Source organism: Orycteropus afer, unplaced genomic scaffold (assembly GCF_000298275.1).
Source record: "Orycteropus afer afer isolate SDZICR_OR568_19922 unplaced genomic scaffold, OryAfe1.0 scaffold00669, whole genome shotgun sequence".
In the NCBI taxonomy this organism is placed as follows: Eukaryota; Metazoa; Chordata; class Mammalia; order Tubulidentata; family Orycteropodidae; genus Orycteropus; species Orycteropus afer.
This window is the reverse complement of record NW_006922256.1, coordinates 36,867-57,961: the sequence shown is the minus strand read 5'-3', so window position 1 is coordinate 57,961 and position 21,095 is coordinate 36,867. Positions and strand designations below refer to the sequence as shown.

Genomic DNA, 21,095 nt, shown 5'->3' with positions numbered 1-21,095 from the left:
ATAACTCCACAGTTCAGCCCACCTTTCTCTTCACCTTCTTTGTTTGTTCCCCAGCCACCGTGCACAGTCCTCCGTGCAGTCCCTGGCTAGCGGGGTGATTTTTAGGTTAATTCTTTGTTCCTACCACCACTTGGGAATCTCCAAGCTTTCTGTGCCATCATGATCGCTCAGGATCATTGCTAGACCGCAGCTCCATATGTCTCGTTTTTTGGTATTTTCACACAAATTCTTCTGCTAGTTGGGGTTTAGTCCACTTCTATATCCTTCCCTTCAAGCCTCAGGGGTCCAGGATTATCTTCTGTATCTGTGTTAATGGGTTTCCCTTTTCTTTGTTGAATAGGGTCTGTGCAGTCTTTTTGCCTAGTCCACCATCTTGCTGGATCTGTTGCAACAGTTTTTAATTCAGCAGGATTTTATATGTGTGTGATAGTAGTGATATTGTTTGATAATTTCCATACTCTTTGAATCACCTTTCTTTGGAATGGGCAGAAATAAGGGTATTTTTCAATTGGTTGGCCAGGTAGCTGAGCTTCAGATTTCTTGGTATAAATGAATCATCCCCTCCAATGCTGCATCCATGTGTTGAAACATCATAGTGAGTATTCAGTCAGTTCTTGGAGCCTTGTTTTTCACCAGTTCTTTCATGGCAGCTTGAATGTCTTCCTTTAATACCACTGGTTTTTGATTATATGCTACCTCTTGAAGTGGTTGCATGTCCACCAATTCTTTTTGGTTCAGTAATTCTGTGTATTCCTTCTATCTTTTGATGCTTCTTGCATTGTTCAAAATTTTGTGCATGAATCCTTCAGTATTGCAACTCAAGATTTGAATTTTTTGTTCAGTTCTTTCAGCTTGAATTTCTTTAGTTCTTTAAACTTGAGAGATGCTGAATATGTTTTTTGCTTTTGGTTTTCTAATTCTAGGTCTTTGCACATTTCATCCTAATACTTTATAATTCATTTTAGTATTTCCTGAATTATCGTTCTTCAAATGTACTGTGTAGATATGACATTAAAATTTTTACTTTCTTCTTCCTTATACCTTTCTATTAATGTCAACTTGTAATGCTTTTCTTCTGTTTATTTTAACTTGACTCATTGCCTTTCCCCATGTTTATACCTTTCATCTCTCGATCTAGTAGTTTTTCCCTCTGCAAAGGTTGTATTGAGCTCTGGTAGCTTCTTGATTAAATCATTTGTCTCTAAACAAAAGGCTGGTGATTCCAACCCACTAGACACTCTGAAAGATAAAGATGAAACAGTCTGCTTCTGTAAAGATTTGCAGCCTTGGAAACCCTAGGGGGTACTTACACTCTCCCCTTAAGGGTTATATGTGTGGGAATCAATTTGATGGCAGTTGGTTTTTCTTTTATAATATACAGGTTGTATATACACCAGGAGCCCTGGTGGTGCAGTGGTTAAGCTCTCAGCTGCAAACCAAAAGGTCAACTGTTCGAACCAACCACCTATTTCAACAGGAGAGAGATGTGGCAATCTGCTTCTGTAAAGATTTACAGCCTTGGAAACCCTATGGAGCAGTTCTAGTCAGTCCTATAAAGCCACTATGAGTCATAATTGACTTGATAGCAGTTGGATTGGATAGATTGCGTGCCAGAAACCATGTATTCCATCTCTTATACATGCCATTAGAGAGTTCTTTTAGTTTTGTATATGTTTTGAACAGAATACTCAAAAAAGAATAATTATTTGCTTGGCTTGCCATTTAATAAGCAATAACTTAAAAATCCACCACTTGTCTGTTAGTTTGTCATACTGTGGTGGCTTGTGTGTTGCTGTGAGGCTGGAGGCTATGCCACCACTTTTTCAAATACCAGCAGGATCACCCATAGTGGACAGGTTTCAGTGGAGCTTCCAGACTAAGACAGACTCAGAAGAAGGAAGGGACCCCCCATTTCTCAAATAGTTGGCCAGTGAAAACCTTATGAATAGCAGTAAAACACTGTCTGATATATTACTGGAAAACTTTATGCATAACCCTAAAACATTGTGCAATATAGTGCCAGAAGACCAACCCCTTAGATTGGAAGGCACTCAAAATATAACTGGGAAAGAGCTGCCTCAGAGTAGGTCCTTGATGTGAATAGAGTAATGCTTTTGGGACCTCCATTTACTGATGTGGCATGACTCAAAATGGGCAGAAACAGCTGGAAGCAGCCATTAATCATTGCAACATGGAGTGTATGAAGTATGAATCTAAGAAAATAGGAAGTTGTCAAAAATGAAATGGAACGCATAAAGATCAATATCCTACAAATTAGTATGGTGAAATGGACTGGATTGGGGCATTTTAAATCAGAGAACCATATGATCTACTATGCCAAGAATGACGTTGAAGAGGAATGGTATGGCATTCATTGTCACAAAGAATGCTTCAAGAGATGTCCTGAAGTACAGTACTGTCAATGATAGGATAATATCCATACACCTATAAGGAAGACCAGTTAATACTACTGTTAATCAAATTTACACACTGACCACCAAAGACAAAATGAGGAAATTGGAGATTTTTACCAACTTCTGCAGTCTGAAATTGACCAAACATGCAATCAAGATGTGTTCATTATCACTGGTGATTGGAATGCAAAAGGTGTAAACAAAGAAGAATCACTAGTAGTTGGGAAAGTATGGCCTTGTTGATAGAAATAACACTGGAGATCACCTGACAGGATTTTGCAAAAGCAACGACTTATTCATTGCAAATTCATTTTTTCTACAACACAAATGACGGCTCTACACATGGACTTAACCAAATGGGATACACAGGAAAGAGGTGATGGAGAGGCTCGATATCTTCAGCCAAAACCAGGCCAGGAGCTAATTGTGGAATAGACCATCAATTGCTCATATGCAAGTTCAAGTTGAAGCTGAAGACAATTAAGTCCACAAGACCCAAGATATGACCTTGATTATATCCCTCCTGAATTTAGAGACTATCTAAAGAATAGATTTGATGCATTGGACACCAGTAACCAAAAAACCAGATGAATTGTGGGATGACATCAAGAACATCATCCACAAAGAAAGCAAAAGGTCATTGAAAAGACAGGAAAGGAAAAAAGACCACAATGGATGTCAGAAGAGACTCTGAAACTTGCCCTTGAGTGGAGAGTAGCTAAAGCAAATGGAAGAAATGACAAAAGAGCTGAGCAGAAGATTTCAAAGAGCAGCTCCAGAAGACAGAGTCAATTATCATAATAAAATGTGCAAAGACCTCGAGTTAGAAAATCAAAAGGAAAGAACACACTCAGTATTTCTCAAGCTGAAAGAACTGCAGAAAAAATTTAAGCCTCGAGTTGCAATCTTAAGAGATTCTATGGGCAAAATATTGAATGATGCAGGAAACATCAAAAGAAGATGGAAAGAATACACAAGACTCACTGTACTAAAACGAATTGGTTGATGTTCATCCATTTCAGGAGGTGGCATATGTTCAAGAACCAATGGTACTGAAGGAAGAAGGTGAAGCTGCTTTGAAGGAATTGGCAAGGAACAAGGCTCCAAGAACTGATGGAATACTCATTGAGATGTTTCAATAAATGGATGCCATGCTGGAGGCACTCATTTGTGTATGCCAAGAAATTTGGAAGACAGCTACTGGCCAACTGACTGGAAAAGATCTATATTTATACCCATTCCAAAGAAAGATGATCCCACAAAATGTGGAAATTATTGAACAATATCATGAATATCGCATGCAAGTAAAATCATACTGATGATAATTCAAAAATAATTGCAGCAGTATATTGACAGAGAACTTCCAGAACAGTAAACTGGATTCAGAAGTGGATGTGGAATGAGGGATATTATTGCTGATGCCAGATGGATCTTGGCTGAAAACAAAGACTATCGGAAAGATGTTTACTTGTGTTTTATTGACTATGCAAAAGCATTCCATTATGTGGATTGTAACAAATTATGATAGAAAGGATGGAAATTCCAGAACACTTGAGTGTATTCATGAGGAACCTGTACATAGACCAGGAGGCTGTCATTCGAACAGAACAAGGGGACACCGCATGGTTTAAAATCAGGAAGGGAGTATGTCAGGGTTGTATCCTTTTACCACACTTACTCAATCATACACTGAGCAAATAATCTGAGAAGCTGGACTGTATGAAGAAGAGCATGGCATCAGGATTGGTGGAAGATTCACTAACAACCTGCAGTATGCAGACGATACAACTTTGCCTGCTGAAAATGAGGATGACTTGAAGCACTTACTGATGAAGATTAATAACTTCAGTCTGCAGTATGGGTTACATCTCAACATAAAGAAAACAAAAATCCTCACAGTTGGAGCAATAAGCAGCATCACAATAAATGGAGAAAAGATGGAAGTTGTTGAAGATTTCATATTTCTTGCTTCCACAATCATCACCTATGAAAGCAGCAGTCAGGACATCAGATGACGTATTGCACTGGGTAAATCTGCTGCAAAAGACTTCTTTAAAGTGTTGAAGAGCAAAGATGTCTCCTTGAAGGTGCGCCTAACCCAAGCCATGGTATTTTCAGTAGCCTCATATGCATGTGAGGATCTCTGGTAGTGTAGTGCCTAAAGCACTTGATTGCTAATGAGAAGGCTGGTGGTTCAAACCCACCAGTCACTCCTTGGAAGGAAGGTTGGGCAATCTACTTCCATAGTTATACCACCTCAGAAACCCAAGGAGGGGTCGCTATGAGTCAGGTCCGACTCCACGGCATGTAACAGCAACAACAACAACATGATGTGAGAGCTGGACAATAAACAAGGAAGACCGAAGAAGAGTTGATGCTCTTGAGTTGTGGTGTTGGCGAACAGTACTGAAAGTACCACGGACTACCGAAAGAACGAACGGATCTGTCCTGGAAGAAGTGCAGCCAGAATGCTCCTTGGAGGCGAGAATGGCCAGACATTGTCTCACCTACTTTGGTCACATTGTCAAAAGGGACCATTCTCTGGAGAAGGAAGAGTATCATGCTTGGTAGAGTGGAGGGTCAGCGAAGAAGGGGAAGGCCCTCAACAAGATGGATTGACTTGGTGGCTGCAACGGTGAGCTCAGATATAGCAAGGGTTGTGTGGCTGCCATGGACTGGGCAGTGTTTATTTTGTTGTTTACAGGGTCACTAATAGTTGGAGCCGAATCAACAGCACTTAGCAACAACAACAACTTAAAAACACAAAGTACAGTGTCCTTGTATGTACTTATAGATTTTTTTATATGACTTTCCAAGATAATACATATTAAAATAATTTTAACAGCTATACCATAATCGCATAATGACTTAATAGATAAATAAGGCAAAATGGAAATAGTTAGGATAGTATGCTTGTCATCCTAAATATAATTTTTCAGTTAATATTAGATAAATTTATATGAAAATATAATTTCTATATTGTTGATAGGTAAATTAGCATAAATTCCTGAGAGGTCAGTTTGATAATGTGTATCAAAAGATTTTGTTTGACCAATCAATTCTTAGAAATTTATTATCTGGATATCTATCTGTGTGGGAATGATTAAATATGTTGTGCTAGAAACAGTTACTATGAAATATTAAAGCTATTACAAATGGTCTTTTACTAAGATAGTTTTAGTGAGATGGGAAAATGTGCCTGATAATACTTAATTAAAAAAATTGTTACTGGAAAGTATGCATAGTATAATCCCATTATTATTACTTTTTTTTCCTTTTTGCCAAAAATAAAAAATAAATTTCTTGATTATTTGTATTTTCAAAATTATATACAATAACTATGCATTACTTTTGTAATTAGAAAAAAATATTCTCTTTAAAAAATATACTTTCTATAGTTAAAGAGAAAATAAATAATGTTAGAAAAATGATTATGTACAAAGAAAAATCTTGAAATGATGGGAAACAAAAGAGAAACATCCTCTCACTCCAAACATACATACTTTTTCTAATTCTGTCAAATTTAACTTTAGATAAAATTTAGAATGGCCATTGGTGGTAACAGTACTATAATTAGCAAGTGTAATTCTAATTTAAGAATTATGATTAAATGGCTTTGTTAGTAGTAGCCATGAACAGCTTGTCTGTTTAACTTCCTTGTTTTAAAAAATTACTGAACTACAGTGAATGGACTTCTGATCAAAAATAAGCTTATATAGAGACTGCATTGTAGGCTTTCAGCAAGTGTTGGTGTTTCTTCTAAAGGTACCACCAGCTCAGAAATTTAATGTCCTTTATGACTGAAACATTAAAAATAGAAAAAAAATCACAGATCCTTCAAAATGCCAGTTTAAAATTGAAAGCACCTTTAAGCCCTTAATGATATTCATTGGGCTTTCATTCATTTTATTCATGTATATAAATTTATTTATAAAATTATTAAAGTTCCCCAAAATATAATTTTTTTCACACTTTTGGTTATTCAAATATAATTAAAAGTATTTATCTTCTAAAAGAAAGTGTTATTGCATACAGTCCAAATTTATTTGCTTTCTTAACTTTAGGTTGCTGTGGGCAGAACAGACATGGAAGACCTAGACCTCTATGCAACATCACGGGAGAGGCGATTTCGTTTATTTGCTTCTATAGAATGTGATGGGCAGCTGTTCATGACTCCATATGATTTTATTTTGGCTGTTACAACAGATGAGCCAAAATGTAAGTATATATATATATTTTTTGTTATCTTAATAATTTTTTAAAGTTTCTTTTTTTTCACCTCTAGTTTGTAAGAATGTAAATTTCAGAATACCTTGCCAAGTAATGCAGTATTTTAAAAGATAATATGCTATACAATGTTATTAGACTAATATTTCATATAAACTCACTTTCCAGAAACTTTTCAGTTGCTCCCTCTTTCTCAGTATATCTGACTAAAACATTACCTTCCTTTTGATATTCTTCGTAATAGGCTCATATTCTGCCTGTTCTTATATCCCACCTGAGCACAGTAATTCAGATTATTGGCTTTTAAATTAGACTTGGGCAAGAATTCTGCCTTGTATCTCTCTTGCATTTGTCATAGCTCCTGCACTATAAATACAGACTAGTTGTTTTTCACCTTTCCACGTATTGGAATGTTGGACAAACTACTTCCATAGTGATACTGCCTCGGAAACCCAAGGAGGGGTCGCTATGAGTCAGGTCCAATGAGATGGCAAATAACAACAACTACAACATGTATTGGAACAATGGTCCTCAAGCTTCCTGGCATTGTGTACATTCTTTGCAAATCACTTTAAAATGTAACTTAATAGGAGACAGCTGGATTTTTGTATCCATATTCATATTCAGTGTGTTTCAATATATTGTTTTATATGAAGAAAATCTGCCTAGTAGAAATAGGTAGTAAAAAGAGGGAAGACTTTTACTAGCCTTTTTCAGATAATTGTGTGTATTCTTCTTTGAAGCTCTATCAAATTTTGGTTAGTGGTAGTTTCTTAAAGGTTAGTTACAATCCAGACTCTGAAACCTTATCAATGAAATTTTTGTTATCTGTCATGTTAAAATCCATTAGTCTGTTTTACCCCTTGAGTGAATCTTTACCCTTGCATAATAACTTTGTAGCATCAATTGCAAAATATTGGTTGACTAAGTTAGGCAGATCTTCCAGTGTTAACACCTTTCATTATATAGTATTTAGTGACATCCATTAGTTTTATCACCAATCTTATCAGAAAAGACTATAATTATTAGAATAATTGTTGGTGGTATATACAAGTTTCCCAAAATTGTCAGTTTTACTTGAAAGCTCAAATTTATCTTCGGCAACAAGTATTACTAGTTGTTTTCCTTAAGCAGTAGGCTCACTTTGTTGAATTTTAAGAAAATATCTACCAAATACCTAGGTCTGAATAATCATAATTTGTATATCAGTTGTTCTTTCAAGAAAAATTCTGTTCCATGAAAACAGCTACTTCACAATTCAAGTAATCGGAAAGTGCTTTTCCTTGAGACAACCCTATTACATAGGTATACAGCAGAAGTGCTTTATGCACTTCCCATTTCATCTCACACTGTTAAATGACATGTAGTTAACTACACCTATCAAATGCCAGGTACTACACTAAGTAGGCACTGGAGATACAATGGTACGGGGAAAAAAAAGAAATGTGCTCCCCCATCATGACACAGTCAGGTGGAGGAGTCATCTCTGATCAATGAATATACAAATAAATACTAAACTATAACTATGATAAATGTCATGAAAGAAAAATACTTGATTCTGTGAGAGTATATATTTTGGGGAAGTACCCTAGTCAGGGAGCTCAAGGAATCTTCCCTGGGAAAATAAAACTCAGCATGAAAGCTGAATCTTGAAAAGAGGTAACTAGGTATATGGGAAGTTGAGAGTGTAGAATTTCAGAAGCAAGAAGCTCTATGATAAGAAGGAGTGTGATATGTTTGAGAAGTGACAGGAAGACCTGGATGTGGCTGTAGTGTGAAGATCAATAAGGAATGCCATTTTATCTCAAGTAGATACACTCCTTGGAGAGAGCAATCATGGGAGAAAGAAGGGCTGCTTATGCACAGGGAGACAGCGCAGGGGGCAGGAGTGTATGGAGGGGTGGACACAGGAAAGAGGTAACTATGGGGAGGAAGTGGGAGTGGAGCTGTTGCATTGTGGTAAACTGTGGTCAATGTCATGAGACAAAGTATATGTGAACTGCTGTATGGAAAGTGAATTTGCTCTGTAAACCTTCACCCAAATCAAAATTAAAAAAAAAAAAAAGAAGGAATGCCATATGAGATTAAGCTGGAAAAGTAGGATAAGGCCACAGTATTCAGAGTCTGTAGCTTACTTTAAACATTTTTATTATTCTTATTTTTGCCCTAAAAGTTATGGGAAATAGTAGTGGTTTAAACTGGAGTATACATAGCATATTTAGATTATGTTTTGAAAAGATCTCAGGGTGGAAAATAGAGGATCAGATTGAGTATGAGGAGATGAGAAAGTTCAAAAACTTCAACCTTTAAAAAAAAAACAAAAAAACTTCAAGCTACAGTAACCTGTAATGATGAGAGAGAAATGGAAAATTTTCAAAACTTCAAAGATGCTGTTATTGTTAGGTGTCATTGAGTTGCTTTTGATTCATAGTGACCCCATGAGACACAGTAGATCTGTCCCATAGAATTTTCTAGGCTGTAATCTTTATGGGAACAGATCACCAGGTCTTTCTGTTGTGGAACTACTGGGCGGGTTCAAACCTCCAACCTTTTGGTTAGCAGCTGAGCATTGAACTGTTGTGCTACCAGGACTCCTTTCAGAATATTAGAAGGTAAAGTAAAAAGGAGAGGGTCTAAGGGTCTGCCTGACTTAACTAGAAGGGAATACTGAAGGAGGACCAAATTTGAGAAGAAAAGCCACAACTTTAATTTTGGACAATATATATTTGAAATGCCTTAGACTTGGACAAAGGATCCATTATGCTATGAGGAGTCTTCAGAGACAGGAGAAGAAAACCGGAAGACCATGGATTAATAGACACCAAGGAAAATGGAGAGAATGGTCAATTGAGTGGTATACTACTGAGAAATTAAGTTAGATGAGGACAGAAAAATGCCCATTCATTAGAATTAGTAAGGAGTCCCCAGGAAGAACAAATTGTTAAAACATTCAGCTGCTGACTGAAAGATTGGGGATTTGAGTCCACCCAGAGGTTGCTTGGAAGAAAGGCCTGGTGGTGATCTACTTCTGAGAAAATCAGCCATTAACAACCCTATGGAATACAGTTCTACTTTGGCTCACATGGGGTCACTATAAGTTGGAATCAACTCGATAACAGTGGTTAGAACTACTAATACAAGGGTTATAAATGATCCTAAAAGTGATGCTTCAGTGGTGTGATTAGAGCAAAGCCCAGATTACAAGACTGGGTGTCAGGATAAGAAATGGAGAGAGTGAGTTTGGATGTAAAACAGAAAGGAAAGGAAAGGTAGTAGCTTGAGTGGAATCTGAAGGAGAGGCTTGATCATGCAGGATTTTGACCAGAGACTGGGAGAGGTGGCATCTAAAAGAGAGGGAGCTACAAAAGCCAAAAACATGGAAATAAGAGGTAAATAGTGTAAATAGTCCACTTCAGGGGTATATTGGAAAATAATGGAAGAAAAGGCTAGACAGATAGAACTCTTTTTTGAGAAATTCAAGTGCTGTGGAAAGAGTTGTATCACCCAGTGCTCTGATCCTTCTAGCCTCAAGAAATATTTGTTGAGTACTTACCATGTACCAGATAATTATATTTTGCCTTGGAGTTGATTGTTGATTGCTTCTGTATTATATGCCCTCTCATAATACTGTAAGTTTCCCAAGTAGAGGTACTTTGTATCACCCTTAACTCATAGAAAAGATGTTTACATCATAAGTAAATGTACAAGTATCCTATCCATTTTTATTTGATTTGATGCAATATAGTTTTTTTTATATTAATTACTCAGTTAGTACTAAGTTAGAGTTGATAAAAGCTATTAGTATATTTATAGTATATTAAATGCAATTTTGCATCAAATTCTATGATTTTTATTAAGCTTGCATCTGAAAACTTATTCTTTAAGTGATATTTAATGATTTATAATTTCATATTAGAAAAAAAAATTTATTCATACTGACTCACTGAATTTCTGCTTTTTGGTGATAACTTGTGGTGATTCTTCTACATCACTGGCAGGATAAAACTAGTTTCCATTATAAATAATTTGTGTAAGACATTTAACAACCACAATAATAGTTAATTTCTAATCAATAGTTAAAAATAATCATAAAGATCAAGATATTTATAAAGACTTTTTTTTGCAAGTGTAGGATTTTAAAAAGAAATATTTGCTTAAGAATAGAATATATTTCTTAAACTGAATATTCAATCAGTTATATATCAAAGTACCATACTGAAATTAAAGAAACAAACAAACACATTGCCATCAAATCAATTCTTAGTCATAGTGACCCTGTAGGATAGACTTGAACTGTCCCTTAGGTATACTTTTAGGCTGTAAATCTTTAAGGAAGCAGACTGCCCCATCTTTCTCCTGTGGAGTGGCTGATATGTTTAAACTAAGAACTTAGCAGCTAAGTTCTTCACCACTGAGCCACTGTTGTTGTTGTCATGTGCCATCGAGTTGTACCCAACTCATAGTGACCCCTCCGTGGGTTTCCAATGTAGTATCACTATGGAAGTAGATTGTCCAACCTTCCTTCCTAGGAGTGGCTAGTGGGTTTGAACCGCCAGCCTTCTGGTTAGCAGTCAAGTGCCTTTGGCACTATGCTACCAGAGTTCCTTCCTTGTATACAAATTAGACATATTTAAATCTTGGCATTCCTTAATAGCTTTGAAAGTTTGATTGAGTTACTTAATCTTTTGATTTCTCATTTATGGAAAAAAGCATAACAGAACACAATAGCCTAATGAGGTTTTTTTGACAATTGAATAAGATCAAATGTACTTTCTATTGTACTTGACATACACTAAGCACTTAATAAATGTTGATAGCTGTCATCATTGTAATAATCATCATCACAGTCACCTGAATTCAGAACCATGATTTTTAACAAATCTTCTATCATTTTATGGTGACATTCTGTAGGGAAAAAAATGGTGTATTGAGTAAATATTTGCATAATAATTATAGTTCAAATAAATGTTAACTGAACTATACATCTGATTATTGATTATATCTTTGTTTAAAAATCTAAAAATTTCTTGGTTTGCCTAATGAAATAGAACCTAAAAGATAAATTTCTGTTCTAGAACTAAAATCAATCATTGATTATTTTCTTAATAGTGTCAAGTTTTAAAGAAATTTATTGTTAAGTATTTCCAATATACAAGAAGGTATAAAAAAATTTAATGAACACCTCTGTACTCAACCTATAACTTACGAAATAAAATATTTCTGAAAGAATTGAAGACCTTCTCTATGCAAGTTATATTTGTATATGCAAGAATTTCATGTGAATAAGGAATTTAGAAAGTGAGAAAATCCTTTGAAGAACAATCTTAATAGCTCTTTACTCTATATTTTTAAAAAAGCTAATAGTATTGAACATGGTGACATTTCCGGCAGAATGAATGTCTTTTGTGAATAATTTACCCTGGAAATCTTGTAAACCCTACAGAACTCAAGAGTACGTCTAGCTTCCTCTTTTGATAAATAGCTTTTGAGCATTGCATAAGAACGTGTGCAATGTACTTTTTATCTGTGCAGTGTACTTTTTATCATTTAAGTTTCTTCTTTTCTTGCTGCTGTATTTTGAAAGCGATGGGACAATAAATATTGCTTACATTGTTATTTGCTGAGAGTATCTTTATGAAATGTATATGCAGTATCATGTTGTTAATTGCCATCCAGTAGATTCCAATGCATGGTGACCCCCATGTGTGCAAAGTAGAATTGTTTCAAAGGATTGTACAGCATGGTTAAATCTGAATTCTCATGTATAGATCTGTGATTTTAATCACTTGATTATGTGTGTATATAGTTTTATCAGTTTTTTGAGGGGTAAAGGAAGGGATACATGATTGTGTTGTTACTCCATAGAGAAGAAATCTTTCTCCATGTAAATCAGTTTGTCAGTTTTTAGAAACATGTTTCTTCCCTTTTGATCTGAAAATGAATTATTATTTTACAGTAAAAAAAGATTTTGCTTATCTTATAATTTGAACTTGATATATTGTTTCATTAGCAATGGTTAATGATACAGACACAAACCCATTGTCATATAGAAAAAGTATTGTTGTTATGTGCCATTGAGTCAGACCCGACTCATAATGACCCCTTCTTGGGTTTCCAAGGTGGTATCACTACAGAAGTAGATTGCCCAACCAAGTATTAGTTGTCATTGTTGTAATGTAGCTGATATAATTACCAGTTTTCTAATGCACTTAGGTTGTAGGTCTTAATCATATATAAACCTGGAGATAATTCTTGACCAGGCATTAGATATTCATAGTTTTAAAATCTGAACAAAAGAAACAGCAACATTGACTGAGCATTTATCCCAATATTATATGATTTGTTGTGTTTCGGATCTTGGGGTGTTGGGATGGAAGGAATCAATAAAAGAAAGTAATTCTAGTTATTTTATTCAAATAAAACACTCTTGTTCCAGAGATGCCTTTGATCAGTTACAAGGAAGAAGAATGGAAAACTCGACAAGAGTTTTACTGCTCTCCCTTTTATCTCTTTCTTTTTTTGCCCTCTTTCTATCCCTTTTGCCCTAAAGAAACCTGACCTATAAAGTGTGGTGCTTCATGTGGGAGGCTCGGCTTCATTTCCCAGGTAGTGCATTTCAAGTACAGCCACCATCATCTGTCAGTGGAGGCCTCCATGTTGTTGCAATGCTGAACAGGTTTCAGCAGAGCTTTCAGACTAAGGTAGACTAGGAAAAAACCCTGGTGATCTTCCAAAACTTGTTGTTAGGTGCCATTGAGTTGGCTCCGACTCACAGTGACTCTTTGTATAACAGAAAAAAACATGGCCCAATTCTGCTTCATTCTCACAGTCCTTGCTATACTTGAGCCCATCATTGCAGCCACTGTGTCAGTCCATCATGTTGAGGTCTGCCCCTTTTTTACTGACCTTCAACTTTACCAAGCGTGATATCCTTTTCCAGGGACTAGCCCCTTCTCACAACATGACCAAAGTAGGTGAGATAAAGTCTGGCCATTCTTGCTTCCATGGAGCATTCCTGGTGCACTTCCTAAAATTAGCCAGTGAAAACCCTGTGTATCACAGCAGTCTGATCCTGTTGTACACGCAGTCGCTGTGAGCTGGAGACCAACTCATTGGCAGCTAACAATAGGGAAGATGTTAGCACGACAAACAGCATGGGTAAACTTAAAATTACAATGTCTCTATGTTAAATCAGTATCTTTCGTATTGTAATATAAGTATTAAATATACATCATTTTTAATGTATTTATGTTCATAGGATGTCTAAAATGGAATGAGTTAACTTTATATATCCAGAAAGCCCCAAATTAAAATTAAAATAGTTAAGGATAATGTATTTCTCATTTGTTTGATATTACTTGTTATAGTTTATAGTATATAAAACAAATAATGTGTATAAGATGGTATCAGATATCCTTATCTTGAATTTAAAGGAAAGTCTTTAATTATATAAGCTGGGTCATAAGTTATGATTGTAGATGGTTACTGAATTTGGATGTACATTAGAGGAAGTATTTATTTTATAATTAATTTGTTTATTTATTTTAGATGCTAAAACATGGAAATCATTTTCCAAACAGGTGAGTTAAACTCTTGATATAGATTATGCATACACACTATATATTTATATTATGTGATGCATAAATAGATACGCAAATTAAATCACATCAAGATTCCATTTTTTTGCCATCTGGTTTGTCAGAAAATTAAAAAGCTGGATAATTCTAAGTGTTAGTAAATTTATGGATCAGTGGTTGGTCTCACATGTGAATGTAGATTGGTCTACCCATTTCATAAAATAGTATGGCATTATCTAATGAAACTGAAAATACATATACTCTCTATCTAGTAATCCCACTCCTGAGTTTAAATCTTAACAATAGTGTATACACATGTACCTAGTAAGTGTACACTTACCCTGTGATCCAGAATTTTACACCTGCATGTAAGAAACTCTTGTTCTATGCAAGAGAGGTACACAAGAATATCTATAGATTGTTCATGATGGCCAAAACCAAATTCAGTACAACATCAGTAGTCAAATTGATAAATTGTAATATATTCATCCAGTGAATACTATACAGCAGCAAAAGGAAGTAAGTTATAGCAAATATTTTGACTAGATGAATTCCAGAAACATAATAGTAAGCAAATAAAGCAATTCACAAAAAGTGTAAAGTATAATTTCATTTATATAAAGTTTACAAGTAGAAAAATGAAACAAAATATTGTTTAGGGATACATTTATAGGTGGTCAAGTAAAATGTAAGGTAGTGCTTACCTGGGGGAGACAGAAGGCCATACAAGAGAGGAATTCAAAGAGGCTTTCAGGTACTGGTAATTTTCTGTTTTTTTTTTTTTTAAACTGCCTAGGACATGAATACTTTTTAAATTGTACATATATTCCTTTTGTACTTTAATATGTATGATAAAGTTCACTACAAAAAATGAAAGTATTACCAAGCCAGGGAATTTCCTTATCCAGTTAAAGGAAATCCTCCAAAAGCCTACAGTAAGCATCATGCTTACTTACAAAACTTGAGAGACATTTTCCTTTAAATCATGTATAATGCCTATTATCTTAAGTACGCCTTAGCATTTTGTTGGAGGTGTTAATGCAGCATGACAAGAAAGAAAGAAGGAGATACTCTAAGGATTTGAATGGTAACAAACAATGTAATTGAGAGGAAAAAAAATTAAATACATAGACTTCAAATTTAATAAAAGTTTAGCAAGATTCCTCAAATCAGTGAACCAGAGGTAATAACATGCTTCTATAGCAGCAACAGCAATTAAAAAATGTACCTTATTGGAAAATAAGGTACATTTCACAGTAACACAAGAACTATTAGGTACTTAATGATAGATATATAATACATTACTGAGTTATATTTTTAAAAGACATGAGTAAATGGAGAAATAGACTATATTTATGGATGTTAAGCATTTTATGACAATACTTATTCTCTCCAAATCTTTGTGTAAAATCCATGCAACTTTAATAAAATTCAACAGGATTAATTATAGTGTTGACATTTTAAATTCATTTGGAAGTATAGGGTCCCCCAAATATTAAGAACAATTCTGAAAAAGAAGGACGAAAAAGAAAAAAACCTTGAGAAGAGGAAGATGATGGACCTGCCACATCTTAAGATTAATAATAGTACTGTAAAAATTAAAACAGTATTATTGCAAGAATTAAAAAAAATAGACCAAAATAATAGAAATAAAGTCTGGAAGTATAACCTTGCATATATGTGAAGATCTGTAAATCACTGGAGAAAGTATTAACCTTTGAACCATAAGTGTTGGAACAATAGATTTTTCACATAGAGGTGAATAAAGCTGATCCAAGTTACAATCATAGAAAAATAAGTTTCTGACAGATAAAATACTTATTTGTAAGAGCAAAAATTCTAAAATACTAGGAGAAAAAATGAGTACAAGAGTTTTTTTTTAGACAATACACATAAAGCAAAACTCAAAATATTGGCAAATTTTACTAAAGTGTAAGAAAAGAGAGAATACAAAACAACCCTGGTATATGTTAGAATTTAACATGAAGACTGGCTTATGCAAACTTTTAAAACTGCTGCACAGCAAAAGGTAGTATGCAAAATTAAGAGGAAAAAGTTTTGTAACATTCATTAACAGATTAAGAGAAGCAGTCTTAATTCACAAAGAACACATTTATAGCCAATAGAAAAAGAGTAATAACTGAACCAGAAATTCACAAAGGAAATTACTAGTATACCATACATATTTTAAAAGATACTCAACTTCACTAACAAAAAATATAATTTACAACTACTTTGAGAAACCACTTTTTACATATTGGCTATAAAACTTACATTTTAAAAAAATACCTAATATTCTGTGATAGATTTTGGGAAATAAAGACATAGTCTTAACACTGTTGCTGGGAGTGTAAATTTGAGTCTAACTTTGTTTGAATAGGTAGTGTGGCATGTTAGCAGTTTGTATCTAAATGTTCATTATATTTTTGGCCCAGCAGTTCCACTTCTAGGAATTTTCACTAATTCCTAATTTTATAATTTAAGTGTACAAGGATGTAAATTTATGAATAGCAAAGAATTGAAAATAACTTACATGCTCATCAGGAGAAATTTAGACAAATTATTGCACATTTGTAGAAAACAACTATTTAAAGATTTCTAAGATACATTTTAAGTGGAAAGAATTCCATAATGGTATAGATACTGTGATCTCATTTTAGTTATATATGTTTATATGCACATAGATTAAAGATCTGGAGGATATTTGTCAAAACTTTAGTGGTGCATATCTCTGGAAGGTGGGTTTCTAGGTATTGTAACCTTGCAACGTGTCTTGAAAATATAGGTGAATGGTTATGTAACTTTTAGGAGAGGAGTTGAAGGAGGTCTTTCTAAGTATCACACCATAGGCACAAACCATAAAGGAAAGGATTAAATAGATATGAGCACATAAAAAGAAAAAAAAATCTGTATTAAAAAAATATCATCATAAATCAAAAACAATTCTATAAAATATTTTCAATATCTATGACAAGAGAGATAACTAATATCCTAGTATACAAAGATATTTTATAAATTCACAATGGAAAAAAGAAATACTCCAATGGAAAGAACATGATTAGGCAATACAGAAAAGAAGAAATATAAAAAACATAAAAACATGGACAATATTAACCTCAGCAGTAAAGAAATATAAAATAAAGCAATGAGATACTGTATCAAATTGGCAGTCATTTATGTAATGAAATATCTGGTATCAGGGTGTGATTATGCACAATAATAGGAATGTAAATTATTATGACATTAATAAAGGAAAGTTTGATAGTAATAACCAAAGGTCTTAAAATATTTATTTCACAGTAATTTATCTGAAGGAAATATGACTAATAACAATAATGATTATAGCTAACTTTTACTGGATGCTTACTATACGCTGAACACTGTTTTAATCATTTTACTCATATATACTCAGTTAATCCTCACAATAACTTAGAAGTAGGTACTTTTGTTATCCTAATTTTATTGGCAAGGAGACTGAGACACAGAGAGGTTAAGAAACTTGCCCAGGGTTTGTTGTTGTTGTTACGTGCCGTCAAGTCAGACCCGACTCATAACGACCCCTTTTTGGGTTTCTGAGGGAGTATCACTACGGAAGTAGATTCCCCAACCTTCCTTCTGAGGAGTGGCTAGTGGGTTTGAACCGTGAGTCTTCTGGTTAGCAGTCAAGTGCCTTAGGCACTATGCTACCAGAGCTGGCCACAGTTAGCAGCTAATAATTTGCAGAGTCTGATTCAAAAGCTGGTGCTCCAGCTCTTAAATGCCCAACTATACAGACTCTGATTTTGTACATACATTGTGTTATTTTTCATAATGGTGAAAAAATGAGAAATAACCTGAATGTCCAACAATAGGTAGATATTTAAGTAAGTTTTCATAATGTATAGAAATGTGATGCAACCAGTGAATTGAATTGACATGAAAAGAATTGCATAGTGGTTAATTTTCTTAGTTACAATGTACTTGTGTTTAGGATTTAGCTCCAGAAATAAGGAAGGAAACTGTCTTTAATAACATAGCTGCTTTGTTTGATTGACTTTGTCTTTTGTTTATCCTAATTAATGATAATTGATAAAGAAAATAAAAATGTGAAGGTAATGCTATTGGTAATTAGGGAAGAAAGTCGATTTCTTTAGGGCAAAAGCTAGATGTGCTCCAAAGCTGAATTTGGTCAGGGGATGTTTCCAAAAACCAAACCAAACTCACTGCCGTCAAGCCGGATCCGACTCATAGCAACCCCTCCTTGGGTTTTTGAGGCAGTAGCACTATGGAAATAGATTGTCCAACCTTCCTTCTGAGGAGTGGCTGATGGGTTTGAACCTCCAGCCTTCTGGTTAGCAGTCAAATGCCTTAGGCACTACACCAGCAGAGCTCCCAGGTGATGTTTAGGTTATAAAAATTCTTGCAAGGAAAATAATTGTAGTTTTGAGTCTAAAATTATCTCCTTCCTAAATCCCTTTATTTCTTATTGAAATAAAATTATAACTTTTTCACTTGCTACACTTTTGATATAACTAAATGCCTCATAGCAGGATACATCCACATCCAGAATATAGTATATATTGTATAGCCATTAAAATGCAAATGAAGTATATTTGACAGGAAAATGTGTCCATGATATATTATGTACAAAGAAGAAGTTACAAAATAGTATGTAGAGAATGATCTAATATTTGCAAAAATAATACTATATAAATTTACATAGGAATCCCTGCATGGTACAAACGGTTAAGTGCTTGACTACTAGCTAAAAGGTTGTGGTTCAGACCTGCCCAGAGATACCTTGGAAGATAGGTCTGGTGACTTGCTTCCTAAAGTTCACAGCCTTAAAAACCCTGTGGAGTTCTACACTGTGCAGATGGGATCACTGTGAGTCAGAATCTACTTGGTGGCAGCCGACAACAACAAATGATAGAAAATTAGACTAAAAGGCGGTGCATAGAACTTTATATTGTTGCTCATCTCTAGATTACAGTTACATTTTATTTTCCATTTTTCATATATACACGTACACACACACACACATAATGCTTATACAGCATATATGTATGTGTTCTCATTTTTCTTATTATAACATATATGCTGTAGGGAGTTCCAGTAAGATGGCACAATAGGAAGACTGCACAGGCCCTCTTCAAAAAAGAAAAGGGGAACCAATTAACAAAGATACAGAAGATCATCCTAGATGCCTGAGCCTTGAAGGGAAGGATGTAGAAGTGGACTAAACTCCAACTAGCAGAAGAATTTGCATGAAAACACCAAAAAAGGAGACATACAGAGCTGTGGTCTGGCAGAGATCCTGACAGCACAGACAGCTTGGATATTTCTGAGTGGTAGTAGGACCTAAGAATTAACCTAGAAACCAGCACTGCCAGCCAGGGACTACACAGAGGACTGCTTTGGGGACTAGAGAATAAAAGGAGAGGCAGCAAAAAGGACAACGGGTGAGCTGTGGACTTTTGTCTGTCCAGAGGATGCAGCCATTTTGAATGTTTACAAGCCGCTGGACCATTTTGGATGTTTAAAGCTACAGCATTCTCCCAGATTCCAGGGGCTTAAGAACAGGCTTCAGTTGCCAGTAACCCCAAGGACATGATGGACCTGGACAACTGGAAGGAGTGCAAGACAGCAGCAGTCCCCATATGACAGAACTATACCCACACCTCCTGCAACTTCACTTACTACAAAGTAAGTACTTTGTAGTACTACTTCCTTCCCCACCAATGGGCCAACAATAAAAAACCACCAAGAAGACCCTGAATCACCCTTGGCTGCTCTTCACAAACAGTTAACAGAGATCTAAATACAACAATGCCACGATGTCTCAGAGACGATAGACCATCACAGTCCACACAAAGAAGCAAGATAAAGCAGGAGAAACAAGGGAGCAGGATACAGATCCAGAACACATCCCTGAGAAAGCAGCAGCATTGGAACTCTCTGACAAGGAATTCAAAAAAATTATATTTAGGTATCTTCAAAGGATTGAGAGACAGACCAAGGAAAACACAAACAAAACCCTAGAATAGTTTTGGAAGAAAATACAAGGACAAAATGACAAAATAAATGAAAAATTAGAAATGATTCTAAATCTCCAGAGAGAAATCCAGAAGATTAATACTAAATTGTCAGAATAGATAACACATTAGAAGAGCAAAGGAGTAGAACTGAATCAATGGAAGATAGAACTAATGAGATTGAAGACAAATACATGAATAACTCTTTGGAAAGGGATCAATCAGAAAAAAAATCAAAACAAAATGAAGAAAGCCTAAGGTTCATGTGGGATACCATCAGAAGGAATAACCTACATGTCATTGGAATTCCACAACAGGAAGAGAAAAAGAAAACCACTGAGAAAGTTGTCCAAGATTTGTTGGAGGAGAACTTCTGTGATATGATGAAAGATGAGAATATATCCATTCAGGAAGTCCAACGAATCCCAAACAGGATAGACCCCAAAAGGAAATCACCAAGACGTATCATTATCAAACTCATCAAAACCAAAGACAAAGACATAATCCTGGAAAAAACAAAGAGTTACTTACAAAGGACAAACAGTAAGGGTAAGCGCTGATTTCTCAGCAGAAACCATGCAAGTGAGAAGGCAATGGGATGGTATATATAAAACTCTGAAAGAGAAAAAATTTCAACCAAGAATTATATGTCCAGCAAAATTGTCCCTCAAATATGATGGTGAAATTAGGAAATTTCCAGATAAGCAGAAACTAAGGGATTTGTTAAACCAGACCAACCTTACAAGAGATGCTAAAGGGAGTCCTTGGAACAGAGAACCAAAAATAGCGAAAAACAACCGACCATTAATACACAAGATGACATAACCCAGAAACCACAGCTATGGCCATATCAAAAGTAAAAT

At 35.0% G+C, this 21,095-nt stretch overlaps 1 protein-coding gene across 1 annotated transcript in view; it reads left to right on the top strand.

The window, feature by feature from the left end:
• Window positions 1-21,095, top strand: part of LOC103210921 (calcium uptake protein 3, mitochondrial-like) — a gene marked incomplete at its 3' end in the record, with an annotated part of 142,588 nt that overhangs the window by 87,877 nt on the left and 33,616 nt on the right. Inside the window, exons 2-3 of the mRNA XM_007956834.1 lie at window positions 6,479-6,632; window positions 14,190-14,221. Of these exons, the coding sequence (XP_007955025.1) occupies window positions 6,479-6,632; window positions 14,190-14,221 (186 nt within the window). The remainder of the gene's footprint in view (window positions 1-6,478; window positions 6,633-14,189; window positions 14,222-21,095) is intronic.